Genomic DNA, 14,837 nt, shown 5'->3' with positions numbered 1-14,837 from the left:
TTGTATTATTAGATAGGATGGAGAGAAACTGAGAGAGGAAGGGTAGACAGAGAGGGAGAGGAAGAGAGACACCTACAGACATGCTTCATAGCTTGTGATGCATTCTTCTCCTTGCACATTAATGTGTGCAGTCAACCAGGTGTGCCCCTAACTGGTCTGGTTCTGAATCATTTCACTGGGTCTTTTTCCCCTCCTGTTTCAGGTTCTACCATGAGCCCCCCAATCTATCATGGCCAGGCATGGAACATTGTTTTCTGTTTATTGCATTTTATTCTATTTACCAGTGAGCACAGCATGAGTTCCTTTAAACTTTACTTTATCCATCTACTTCCCTCCTGAGCATGAATGTCTGAGGATCTGAATGCTTAGGCAACTGTGACAGGATTTCCTGGCCAGTTCTGAAGATATCCTCTTATTTTAAACCTCAGTCTGATACTGAGAGCTATAGGCAGCAAATTTGGTCCTTGATTCTGGATGCATTTTGAAAATTTGCAGAACTTGCATGGGAGATAACTCACTCAGTGGCATGTATTTCTTTTTCTTTCTTTCTTTCTTTCTTTCTTTCTTTCTTTCTTTCTTTCTCTTTTTGGTTTCCATGTTTTATTCAAGAACTCATACAAAACATTCCAGATAAAAGAACACTAATCTTCATCTTCCTCTTCAATCTGGAAGTAATACAATTCATAGCTCTCTTTGCTGTTAGCAACTACTTGGAACCAATCACATCAATTATTCTTCTTCAAATATTTTTGGTGAGAAATTTCAAATACTTTTTGGAGAAAGGTGCCTCAGCAGTCACAGTGATCTTGCTCTTGCTCTGTTCAATGGTTACAACTCCACCACCGAGATTCCCAGCTTTGCCATTCATTTTGGTTCTTTCCTGAAGAAACTGCTCAAAATTGGCCGCATTAATGATTCCATTTTCAACAGGGTGTGTGCAATCAAGGGTGAACTTCAGAACCTGCTTCTGTTTTTTGTCCCCTTTCACCACAAGTTTTTTTTTTTTTTTTCCACAGGTGCCATGGTGGCAGTGGAGGCAGAAAAGTGGCATGCATTTCTTATCATGCACAAGGCTCTGGGTTTGAGCCCCACAAGGGAGCACCATAGACAGTATCTGGGGAGCTGTGGTATCTCCTTCTATAATAAACAAACAAACAAACAAACAAACAAAAATTGACTTGTAGAGGCCACTCAGTAGTGGCATTGCACATGTGTGAAATCTTGATTTCTTTCCTAAGCCCCACCCCCACACCCCCAAATTACAGAATCTGTTGATCAAGTCTGGATTAGAGCCAGAGGAAAACTATTTTTCAAATGCCCTCTACTAAGTATAATGGTCACTATAGGAGTGAGTTATGTTATTAAGATGAGTGAAGATTGATTCCAATGTTCCTTTTGATACAAATAATCAGTGTTCCCACCGTCCCAGTTTTCTACTGAGAGATGAGTTTGTCTAATATCTGCATTTACATGAGTAATCCATGAGTCACCCACAGACATTGTCTAAGAAGACTCCTTTAGTTATCTAACTTCTGTGTTACGGCATATTGCTTTTGACACCTGTGAATGGACCTACACTCTTAAGAGTTGTGATGTAGTGTTTATTTACTTTTAATAGAAAACATGAGAAATAGCTACAAGTTAATTATTCTTCCATCATAGTAATTTTTAGAGCATGCTTTTCTTTTATGGGCATTTAAAAAACAATCTACAAAAGTAGATAGAATAGTTTACTAAATCCCCCACCTCACTAATAGTTTCTCTCCATGAAGCTCCAGTTACTAAAGCTTTATCCATCTGTATCTTGTCCACATCTTTTACTTGCTATTTCCAATCTCTGACCGGGGTACAACTCGATAATTTCCGTACTTTCTTTTAAGAATCATTGTAAGTGTTTAACTTAATATTGCATTCCCAACAACCTTCACTCATCCTCAGCTGAAGAAGCAGGCTGTAATTCTTCCTCTGGTTTACGGTTTCCTGCTACCCTGAAACCCTTAAGCTATGTTCTTGTAGACTGGGACATTAGCAAGATCTCTCGACTGAATTACAGAATTGCATTCCACCAAGGATTCGGTTTGCAGAGTACTTAACATTGAACCACACAACGTGGCACAGGAGTGATGGGTCTTTTCAGTAATGTCATCTTTTTTTCCATTCCATCAATCAAAGGTAGTATTGCAAGACCTTGAGTTTTGTGAGATGGTGTCCTGAGTGTAGAGGGGCTGGAAAATAGCCTGCAGACTGATGCATTCCTGTCACCTCCTTAAGGTTGATTAGTTCACCTGTAATTTCTAATGTGAATCATGAAAGGGTTTTGAGATCTTCTCCATCATTTGAAACTTTTGGGAGGAGGAACAGATTCAGTGTTCCCACTGTACCACAAGTTGACACAATAAATCACCAGCTTCATTTCTGCATTTTGCCACTGTTTTAGAAGCTCCCCATGCAGTCAGTCCTTGGGTTGTAAGGTATTTGCCCTCTAGCCATAAGGGGGGGATTTACATATCACAGTGAGCTCAATGTAGTGGAGACAAACTTGCCACCTTCTGGCAGCTCAAATCAGGTGGATGCATTTGCTTCCAACACTAAACCTGAAGACTGTTATCACAGGGACTCTGAACCTCAAGTTTTAACCCTTTGGCATCTCCTATTACTCCATGGAAAAGGTGAGTTTAAAGGGAAAATTTCTCAAAACTGCTTTAGTTCAGCTTTTGTTGTTGCTATTACTGGAGTTTCTTTACTCTGAACAGATTTCTCTTTCTCTTTCTTTCTTTCTCTCTTTCTTTTTTTCTTCCAGATAGAAATAGAAAAACAGAAGAAGAGAGTGAAAAAAAAATACCACAACATAGTGGGGGCCAGACTCAAACCTGGGTTATGTGTGACAAAGTAGGTGTACTCTCCAAATGAGTTAGCTTGCTGACACTCTGCTTTTCCTCATAAAGTTATTTTACATCAGGGGTTGGGGGGTGGCATATTTATTACAATGTGCAAGGACCTGGGCTTGAGTCCCCTGCTCCCATTTGTAGTGGGGGAAGCTTCACGAGTTGTGAAGCAGTGTAGCAGGTCTCTCTCTTCCTTCTCTCTCTCCCCTCTCTCTCCCTCCTTCCCTCCTTCTCTAGCTCCTCTTCCTTATGTATTCCTCTCTGACTCTATCCAAAAAATAAATGCAATATTTAAAAAGAAATTAAATTAACAAAAGTGAAAAAGTTGTTTTATATCATTGCCTCAGCTGGCTGAGGTGGACAAGGGTAGGTAGAGTATAGGAGTGACATAGTATTGAATTGAGGGGTGTAGAAGGTGCTTGTTGACAGACAGAAATAGAAGCAGAGGAAATCCTGTCATCCAAGGTTCTCAAAGACAGATCTGGGCCTCGAGACATGTGGAAAGCCCTGTCATTCACCCCATCCTGGGCATGCTTTCTGACTATGAATGTTCAGAGTAGACATTCTCTTGGGCCCTGGATGCTGACCTAGAGAAGTTCTGGTGCTTATTGTCATTGGTGCAGGAGGCCCAAGGCCTGATGACATGATTGTGTCCCCAGGCCATTAATCAGACAGAAAGGAATTCTGGTGAGAAAATGAGTTAGCACCAACTGAGATTGCTTTCATCATATATTTTTCTTTTTAATTAATATTTCATGATCAGTTAACAAGCAGTCTGTTATCCTTCTAGTAAAAAGCAAGGTATTATCACCAATAAAATATATTTACTGCCCTCATCTTAAAAGTCTTAATTAAGAACCAACCCTTGTGAAAGTCTCCTTTCAAATGCCACCCGACATGTACAATGAAGAAGCCTTGTGTGTTTAAAACAGAACTATATCCTCTTGTGATAGCTGTTAGTTTCTTCTTATTTGTAAGTCCATGCATTGACTAGTTTATGCTAGAGGGGTGGGGGTATGAGTGTAGTAAAGATGTGGATTGTTATTTGCACAGGCAAGATCTTGCACTCAGCTTGTGACTCTATAGAATTATTCTAAATTTGAGGAATTCATATTTTATGGGAGATAAGAGATACCATAACACTGCTCATCTGTGGCTTATGGTGGTACTGAGGAGTGAATATGGAACCTCTGGGACCTCAAGAATGCAAGTATTGTGCTCAACCATTGTACTATCTCCCTGGTTCTCTGAGAATTAAAAAAAAGATTATGTGGTACCAGGGAATGAACCCATGGCTTTGTGTATATGTGATGCCACTGTTGAATGAACTCTCTACACCAACTTTTCACCCTTTATTTCTTTTTTCTTTTTAGTATTTATTTATTTATTCCCTTTTGTTGCCCTTATTTTATTGTTGTAGTTATTATTGTTGTTGTTGATGTTGTCGTTGGATAGGACACAGAGACATGGAGAGAGGAGGGGAAGACAGAAAGAGGGAGAGAAAGATAGACACCTGCAGACCTGCTTCACCGCTTGTGAAGCGACTTCCCTGCAGGTGGGGAGCCAGGGGCTCGAACTGGGATCCTTATGCCAGTCCTTCCGCTTTGTGCCATGTGCACTTAACCTGATGTGCTACCGCCCAACTCTCCACCCTTTATTTCTTAGGTGGAGAAATGAGGAGTTATGAGAAAGACACACACACACACACACACACACACACACACACAGGAGGAGGAAGGGAAGGAGATATAGACAGAGAGAAGAGAGACACTACAGTATCTTTCCACCATGCATGGAGCTTCTCTGGTGCCATTCATGATGCTTTTCTGTGGTGCTAGGGCTTGAATCTAGGACTTCAATGCACAGAGGCACATACTCTATTGGGTGAGTTATCACCTGGTCAAGAGATTTTTATTGCTATAAATTTAATATAAAGCTCAGATGTTGGAAAAAGGGGTTTGCTGCTTATAGGATCATCTAATATGGGTGTAATACTTGACTCCAGAGCCTGTCAACATAATCAGAAAATTCAGCTGTGGTCTTGGGAATTGCAAGTCTTTAGTCAGAAATACACTATGAAGATCCTGTGCAAGTATGCCAAGGAAAGTCACTGAGTTTATTTCAAGGTGGCTGAACGTCAAGCAAGAAGAGAGTGTGTGGATTATTACCCTGCCTCTGTCTCCTTCTCTTGTGGGAATCTCTGCACACTTCATACGGCTGATCTTGGACCTGGAACTTTGTCTTCCTCTCTTTTCTCAATGACCCTGAAATTCCTTCTTATGTCTCACAACACCAGCTTCAAACATCAACAAAGAAATCATAATTATATAAGTGAAAGTGAGCCTAGAAACATTCTGCTTCATTCAGTGCCCCCCACCTCCTGATTTATTCAGTTTTTCACTTCAGAAAAAATATACTGAATGCAAATTATTTGGGGGAGACTGCACAGCCAACTGGTGGCAAAGTTAGAAGCAGAATTCACCTCATTCTGTCTGGTGATCACAGAAGGAAATGGAATTTGCCTTTGGTCAATGGATGTGAAAAGATCTGAGCAAAGCACTGTTTAACTTGGTGCTTGCTGGTTCTTAGTCAACTGGGAATGATTCAAAGTGGGTTTGATAAACAGAAAGACTTTTTTATTTTTATTTCTTTATTATCTTTACATATTTATTGGATAGAGACAGTCAGAAATCGAAAGGGAAGGGAGGGGTAGAGAGGGTGAGAGACAGAGAGACACCTGCAGCACTGCTTTACCACTTGTGACGTTTTCCTCCTGCAGGTAGGGACTAGGGGCTTGAACCTGGGTCCTTGCACATTGTCATATGTGCACTCAACCAGGGGTGCCACCATCCGGCCCCACAAAAAGACTTCTTTTATTTCAGTAAAGTGAAATGGAAACGTATGTACTTTCAGGCAGGAAGGACTATTATTTTTGCCTTTTGTCTTCATGGGGGCTTCATTGCCCCAGGCTGACTTTTTTGGATAGGGAGAGTACAGCACTGATGCTTCTTCCAGTGCAGTAGGGACTGGGCTCAAACCTGGGTCACATGCATGCTATACAGATATGCTAATTTTTTTTCCTGGCCAGGAAGTACTTTTTTTTTTTTGCCCCCAGGTTTATCACTGGGGCTTAGTGCCTGTGCTATGAATCCACTGCTCTTGGAGGTCATCTTTTTCCTGTTGTTGTTGTTGCTATTGTTTTCTGATAGGATAAAAAGAAATTGAGAGGGGAGGAGAACCTAGAGAGGGGGAAAGAAAGATGGATACCTGCAGACTGGCTTCACTGCTTGTGAAGCGAATTCACTGGTAACATTTTTATAATGTCAATGCCATAGGGATATTGTTATATTTAATGATGGGCAGGTGAGATACCATAATGGTTATGCAAAAAGACTTTCATGCCTAAAGCTCCAAAGTCTCTGGTTCAGTCTTCAATACCATCATAAGCCATAGTTTATCAGTGCTCTGGTAAAATTAATAATCATTATTATTATTATTATAGTTACAATAATCATCACTATTATTATTATAGTTATAATAGTAATAATTATTATTATTTCTTGAACCAGATGGTGGTGCACCTGGTTAAGCACACGTATTCTAGGGTACAAGGACGTTGGTTCAAGGGGCTGGAACCTGGATCCTTGATCTTCTCACTATGTTCATTTAATTTGATGGGCTACTGCCTGGCCCCCAGAAAGGACTATTTTTTTAACTTGATTTTTTTTTTAGAACAGAGAGAAATAGAGAGAGGAGAAAAGATAGATACCTGCAGACCTGCTTTACTGCCTGTGAAGCAACCCCCCTGCAGGTGGGGAGATGGGGGCTTGAACCAGGATCCTTACGTTGGTCCTTGGGCTTCGTACCATGTGCACTTAACCTGCTGCACTACCACCCAGCCCCCAGAAAGGACTGTTTTAAAGGCATTATGACAATCCTTTTCCCTGGATCTGAATTAAAAGAAATGAATAATTAATTTTGTTAAAATATTGTAGAAATTGAGGTGACTTTGATCAATTCTTTTGGCAATGAAATCATTTAATAAATGTTGGAAAAATCTACTGGAATCTCTACAGTGTTCAGAATTCTAAATGGATCATCTAAGACACATATGTAATTCTATTATTTTATCTCTGTATAGACTTATAAATATATAACAATATCCTTTGCAAACATGAAATGCAAATGTAAGCTAGTAAATGTCAGTAAGCTTTACTTGAGAGTCTTGAAAAGTAAAATTATTTCCCCAGTTGTTTCTTATTCCAGATAAAAAGTAATTAACAGCCTCATATTTCTTGCTATTTTTTACTCATTGGTGTATTTATATCTTGTTGGTTTGCTTCATTAAGATGAAAAAGCAAAACAATAGAACTTGCACGTATTTTCTCACCTTTTTTCTTTTTTCTTTTCTTTACCAGAGCACTTCTCAGCTTTGGCTTATGGTGGTGCAGGAGGTTGAACCTGGGACTTTTGTAGCTTCAGGCTTTTTGACCCTCCAGAGTCTTCAGATAATCATTATCCTATCTATCCCCACACAGAACTTACACTTATAATAATAAAAATCCCAAAGCTGAGGATGATTACTTAAAAATTCACATTTTTATGATGTTAAATCGGTTTTGTTGGGTATTTAGCATAAAACTACAAATAAGTGAATACCCAACATCACTTAACATTCATCTCTTCTTCAGTGCAAAAAAGGAAGTTGTTCGCCACCTGCTGGTCAAACATGGAATGGTCTGAATGACTCCTGAATCCCACCTTAAGCAAATCTAAAAACACCATTGACGTTTCTGTAACTACCGATCTTTTTCCTTCAGATACATACTTTTTATTATTTTAAAGAATGATGCTACTATCTTGTATGAAGACAAGAATTAATTTTAAAAATTAATGTAAAAATCCCCTTTAATGACCCTCCAGGAATCTATGCCATTAGTCATACCAATGAATTCAGATACCACAAGAACTTTATATAAAAATGATTCCACTTCAGTGATGCAACTATGAGAAGCTGTGTATCATGATATTAGAAATTACCTCACTGCGGTGGGCTCCTAGATCACATTCTCCTCCTTCTCCTTCTCCTCCTCCTCCTCCTCCTCCTCCTCCTCCTCCTCCTCCTCCTCCTTCTTCTTCTTCTTCTTCTTCTTCTTCTTCACATTTTTGACTTTCTAATCAAATTTTATTAATTCACCATTGGATTCCAATTTTGTAGAATTTCAGGGGCTTTACACATCAGTATGTGAGTAAGACTCATCCAGATCAGCATTGATTTCTGTAGCCTAGTGTTTAATCAACTGTTCAGTCTCTCAGTATTGAATTTGCCTATTTGATGGGTACAATCAACAGTGATCACAATGTTATCTGCATAGTTCATTTACCTCTTTTAGGTATGGACATATTTTTACACTAAGCTACACTAAGCTGTCACAAGTGAACATAGGCTTCTTAACACAATTCTTCCCAAAGAATTTATTTTGTCTTGTCTTTGAACACTGGATAGGCTTTTAAGCTTTTTATACCATGTGGTATTTCCCATATCTGAAGCCATGATTGAAGTTTCACTGGGTAGGTGGTGTCAGGGAAATCTATTCTGTATCACTGAAGAAAAATCCCAGAAATTACAATCCACTTATTATACATATCTGGGAGAATCTGTTGGTCTTTGCCTTTTTTTTTTAAATTAGTGATTAAATATTGATTTACAAAGTTAAAACAGGGGTAAAATTCCACACTGTTCCCACCACTAGAGTTCTGTGTCCCCATTCCCTCCATCGGAAACTGCAATAGTTCTCCCAAGATCATAGACATGGATTGACTACTATTTCTGTAACTGTCTATCTATATTTATTTATATTTGCCCATTTTTTTTCTATGGTCCTGCCTTCTCTTCTTTCCTTACACCAGTCCCTGCACTTTGCGCCACATGCTTAACCTGCGCTACCGCCGGACTCCTGTCTCTTCTTTGCTAAGTCACATATTACTTCCAAGCATCCCTACTTTACCCTACTCCACCACCTTCCCTCCCCCCCCACCCCCTCCCGGGTCCTGATGAAATTAGAGTTGAGAACCCTCCAGTCATCTTCCCCTAACATTTAGCCCTGTGGGAGTATGGACCAGTAGTATGCAGAAGGTGGGAGTTCTGGTGTCTATAGTTGCTTCTCCTCTGGACATGGGCTTTGGCAGGTTGATCCATACCCCCAGCCTATTTCTATCATTCCCAAGTGGGGCAATATAGCATGACCCTTATTTTCTTAAAATAAGAACTATCTTTACAACTAGAGGTAAAATAATCTTACAATGACTAAACCAGCCTTGTGCTATAGTGTTCTGAGATTTGTGTAGTAAACTTAGGCTTGATATCTCACATTTTCCTTTTCCTAATCACATCCTAATTTTTTTCTATTGGAAGAGCTTAGCCTTTTTTTTTTTTTTTTTTTGGAAGGCAATGTATCTCATTCAAGTCTTGATTTATAGTTATGCACATCTGACATTTATATATTATTATGTTATTTAAATAAAAATAAAATGTCAACAGTGTCCCTTTTTTATTGCTCTAGCTCTGTTCAGATCTTAGACCCAAAACAACACAACAGTCATTTAGTGTGTCCTACTGCTTAGAATCCTTGAGATTTTGGAGACTTCAAAATAGGCTGTGATCCCAGAAGTTACAACAAATATTTCACTCTACTTAAGTAGACAATGAAGCAAAAATACAGTTAGGAAAAGGGTAAAATGCACTAATCTGAGTGATTAAAATATTAGTTGTGAACAATGATTCTCTTGTGTATGGGGGAAAATAGAAAATATGATCTTTGAGATCATTTTATCATCTTTAATCAAAGAGACAATATCTTGTTAATCTATCTCTATGTATAATATAACAACATTAGCAAAATGTCATATCAAGAGCATAATGTCATATTTATTATGATAATTCTTTCCTTCTGCCCTTTTTTTTGTATGAAGTCAGGTGATTAAATGTTTCTAGTGAGTGGCACCCACAACAAATATTACAGCTCAGTCAGGGATATGTAGCACCCAAAATAATTTCTGATCAGAGAAAGCAATCTCAGTTAAGTCCATTTTTTGTTGACTTTTTTTTTATTCTTATTTTTTTATTTTTTATTTATAAAAAGGAAACACTGACAAAACCATAGGATAAGAGGGGTACAGCTGCACACAGTTCCCACCACCAGACTCCATATCCCATCCCCTCCCTTGATAGCTTTCCTATTCTTTTTTTTTTTTTTTTTTTCTTTTTGCCTCCAGGGTTATCACTGGGGCTCAGTGCCTACACTATGAATCCACTGGTCCTGGAGGCTTTTTTTTCTTCTTCTCATTTTTGTTGCCTTTGTTGTTCTTGTTGTTATTGCTGGATAGGACAGAGAGAAATTCAGAAAGGAGAGGGAGGTTGGGGGGGGAGATAAAGATAGACACCTCCAGACGTGCTTCACAGCTTGTGAAACGACCTCCCTGCAGGTGGGGAGCTGGGGTCTCGAACCAGTATTCTTGTACTGGTCCTGTGCCTTGTGTGCTTAATCCACTGTGCTACTGCCCGATCCACCCTATTTTTTAACCTTCTGGGAGTATGGATCCAAGGTCATTGTGGGAAGCAGAAGGGGGAAGGTCTGGCTTCTGTAATTGTTTCCCCGATGAACATGGGCGTTGACAGGTCGATCCATATTCCCAGGCTGCCTCTCTCCTTCCCTAGTGGGGCTGGGTTCTGAGGGAGTCGGAGCTCCAGGACACATTGGTGGGTCATCTGTCCAGGGAAGTCTGGTTGGCATCATGCTAGCTTCTGGTGGCTGAAAAGAGAGTTAAATATAAAGCCAAACTAGTTGTTGACAAATCATGAACCTAAAGGCTTGAGTAGTGCAGATGAAGAGTTAATTTATTTTTACCTCCAGCGTTATCTATCGCTGGGGCTCAGTGCCTACACTGCAGATCCAGTCCTGGCAGCCATTCTTTCTCCCCTGTTGCCTTTGTTTATCATTGTTATTATTATTGTTGTTGTTGTTATTGCTGTCGTCATTGTTATATAGGACAGAGAGAAATCAAGAGAGGAGGAGAAAACTGAGAGAGGGAGAGAAAGACACCTGCATACCTGTTTCATCACTTGTGAAGCAGATGGGGGAGCCGGAGACTTGAACCCAGATCCTTGCCTGGGTCCCTGTGTATTTTTTTTAATTTTATTTAAGAAAGGATTAATTAACAAAACCATAAGGTAGGAGGGGTATAACTCCACACAATTCCCACCACCCAATCTCCATAACCCACCCCCTCCCCTGATAGCTTTCCCATTCTCTATCCCTCTGGGAGCATGGACCCAGGGTCATTGAGGGTTGCAGAAGGTAGAAGGTCTGGCTTCTGTAATTGCTTCCCTGCTGAATATGGGCATTGACTGGTCGGTTTTGTTGACTTTTTTAAAGGAACTTTTCAGAGGCAGTATGGAGAGGAAAGAGCACATTGGTTGGAGTCTGTCTCTGCAGTTAGCAATGTTTTTAGATACTGGACTCAAAGAAGTTTTCTTCTGACTCAATTTCCTTACATTAAGCTAGTTTAGGAATTCTCTCTAAGACACTGAGGAACTCACTGGACATACCTGTGGAGCATCAGTAGCTTGGGGGCACAAAATAATTAAAACCAACTGAATCTCTGGCCTGCTTTCAGCTTAAACTTTAGGCAGGAAATGATTTTTTTTTCTTTCCTCTTCAGTCTTATCTCTTTTTTTTTCTCTTCTCTCTCTCTTTTTTTTTTTCTTTTCTGTCACTAGGGCTTTAAGCATGTGTAATTTCACCATTCAAGGCCAACTTTTTCAGAAAAAGAAAATATATGAAGAGAGAGAGAGGGAGAGAGGAGACACACCACAGCTTTAAGACTTGTTGCAGGGCTTCACCTCTCCAGGGTGATTATTTCAGACAGAGAGAGATGGAAGGAGAGAAAGAAAGACATTTTAATAACAAAACTTCCCCCAGTGCATCAAGGGCAGGCGGAGCTCTGACTTAGATTGTCCACGTGCCAAAGCGGGCCCACTATTCAGATGAACTATCTTTGCCAGCTCTAAGTTTTTAAATTGACACCTAAAGCGAAGTCATAGAAATGATAGTTCTCAACATTTCCTTTGACCATCTTCATTTTATTAGATACTAAGATAAAAATCAACTTGGGGGGGGGGAGTTCTTCTTTTAGTATCAGTGAAACAGAGCATAAAGGGGTTAAAATTCTGAGGGAAGAATCAGAGGTGGGTAAAATTACCTGTCCACTACTTAAGAATGCTCACCTGCCCGCCTCTGTTTGGTGGCAGAAGGAGCAGGGAGAGAGTTGTTGTTTAAATTCGGGGGCGCCAGCAGGCCAGGCTAGCGTCGTGGTGGTAGACAGAGACAGACTCGAGGACACACGGCTGGGCTGAGAAGCTGCAGTTTAATCTTTATTCATGAAGGGCAAATCACCACACCATGTACTTCCCCATGTTTCTCCTTCTGCTCCTGCTGCTGGGACTCTGGACGTCCTTAGCATAGGGGGCGGGGAGAAAGCGGGGCGCAAAACTAGCAAGGGCCAAACCATTTCTCTCAGAGGTAGGGGGAAGAGGGCCAAACCAACACGAAGAATACCAACAGAGAGTCACTTGAGACAGCCCCTGACTCTCCAATTCTACCACCTGGCCTAGGGCATATAAAGAGTATCCCAGAGTATGGACCGACCAGTCAACGCCCATGTTCAGCGGGGAAGCAATTACAGAAGCCAGACCCTCTACCTTCTGCAACCCTCAACGACCCTGGGTCCATGCTCCCAGAGGGATAGAGAATGGGAAGGCTATCATGGGAGGGGGTGGGTTATGGGGATTGGGTGGTGGGAATTGTGTGGAGTTGTACCCCTCCTACCTTATGCTTTTGTTCACTAATCCTTTCTTAAATAAAAAATTAAAAAAAAAAAAAAAAAAGAGTATCCCAGGGCTGGTGAAATAGCCATATGGATAGTGTGCTGCTTTGCCAGGTGCACAACCCGAGTTCAAGCCCTGCCCCAGCCACTCTTCACTCTCTTTCCGCCTCTCTACTTTCTCTCTCTCTTCCTCTCCCTGTCTCTCAGAAAGTCTCTGCGGGACAGAAAGGGTGGGGGGATTTAGTGATTTGAAGGAAGCTTCTACTTCCTATATTGTGCAATACATCAACACATTAATAAACTTTTCCTTCTGCAGTTTGAGTACTGGGCTCTGTTTTACTGAAGCACAACTCTGTAATGTCAGTACCCCCATATGTCGCAGAGAACATACAGATATGAACACATATTTGTTATTTGTTGACATTGGAGTTTGACTGGGTGTCCCAAACGTTCATTTGCTAAATCTGGAGTTTCTTTGTTGTCATTACATTGCTTCTTCTGAACCTAGTAGATTCTCTCCAGGGTCTAGCACTGGAGATAAAACTGGAGAAAGCAAATGCTGATTAGCTTCTGTGTCATGAGGTGTCATTTCTGATTAGGTTTCTAAAGTGAAGCTGGTTTTGCACCTAACTAGTTGTTAACCATGGTGTAAATCACTAGACATTTTGGAGTCTCAGTCTTCTCATTTGCAAATTGAGATGGTAGAACTATATCCCTTCAAAGGCCCCTTCCAGAGCTAAATAATGCTTGTCATTCTAGTGCATTGGTCTCTCCCTCTTTCTCTTTCTGCATCCTCTCTTTCATGAAAACAAAACAAAAACTCCAATGAGTTAGCATTTGAAAGAGCAGAGTTGTTGTTATGGCTTGGATCAAAACACATAAGCTGTCACTTCTTAGGAAGTGTCATTATTGCCACTCCTTAACACAGGCTGAAGTTTAATATCATTATGGTTCCCTTAATGAGGGCTTCCTAATTTCGGAGGGTCTTCATGATAATGATCACTTAAAAAGATCACTGATTTGAGAAATGGTTCGGAGTCTTAATGGGTGTGGAGAATGAAAGCCGAGGGATGACTTCTTTGCTGGAATGTTGATGTTTGCTCTGCTAATTGTACTTAATTTACTGTGAAGTTTTTTCCAGAGACTCCTGTTGCTCTGAGTCTGAGTGTTACTGGGTGAGACTTGGATCTTGGAGCCTTCACACAGTGGCTGCCCTGTGAACCTTAATAAAAAAAAAGGCATTTTGCCCATGTCCAGTGGAGAAGCAATTATAAAAGCCAGACCTTCCACCTTCTGCACCCTATAATGATTCTGGGTCCATGTACCCAGAGGGATAAAGAATAAGAAAACTTTCAATGGAGGGGATGGGATACAGAACTCTGGTGGCGCGAACTGTGTGGAATTATACCCCTCTTTATCCTACAGTCTTGTCGATCATTATTAAATCAATAAAAAATAAGGCATTCTGAATTTCTGTTTAGGTAATTTACATTAGGGTAGGGTGGAGAACACCTGACTTGTGGACTATATAAGGCTTGTGAAGTCATTCACAAGGGTCTGGTTTTGCCAAGGCAAAAGCAAAAAGGACTCAGAATTCAGTAAATCTAGAAGCTTTCTTCTTCTTCCTCTTCTTCTCCTTCTCCTCCTCCTCCTCCTCCTCTTCCTCCTCCTTCTTCTTCTTCCTTAATAGCAACATTAAGTTCTGATTTTTAAGCTGGAAATTTTGTGTGGCCCATGAATGATGTTACAAATTCCCAAATGATTCTTGACAGACAAAAGTTTCCCCACCCCTGTGTGAGGGAGTAAATAGGAGTCAGCCCCAGCAGTTCCCATCGTCCCTTTAGGTAGCTTTTTTTAATTTTATTTTTTTTATTTTTTTTTAAATTTTTTATTTAAGAAAGGATTAGTGAACAAAAGCATAAGGTAGGAGGGGTACAACTCCACACAATTCCCAATACCCAATCCCCATAACCCACCTCCTCCCATGGTAGCTTTCCCATTCTCTATCCCTCTGGGAGCATGGACCCAGGGTCGTTGAGGGTTGCAGAAGGTAGAAGGTCTGGCTTC

The 14,837-nt window shown here is 40.5% G+C and overlaps 1 protein-coding gene across 1 annotated transcript; it reads right to left on the bottom strand.

Annotated features, from left to right (window-relative positions):
* Positions 1–641: 641 nt before the first annotated feature.
* LOC132538176 (large ribosomal subunit protein eL22-like) lies at positions 642–1,051 on the bottom strand. Its single transcript, XM_060190757.1, is given in 2 exon segments — positions 642–751; positions 754–1,051. Coding segments are annotated over 2 exon segments (408 nt in total).
* Between the last annotated feature and the right edge of the window lie 13,786 nt (positions 1,052–14,837).

Source organism: Erinaceus europaeus, chromosome 4, assembly GCF_950295315.1.
Source record: "Erinaceus europaeus chromosome 4, mEriEur2.1, whole genome shotgun sequence".
In the NCBI taxonomy this organism is placed as follows: Eukaryota; Metazoa; Chordata; class Mammalia; order Eulipotyphla; family Erinaceidae; genus Erinaceus; species Erinaceus europaeus.
This window is presented reverse-complemented; position numbering and strand designations above follow the sequence as displayed.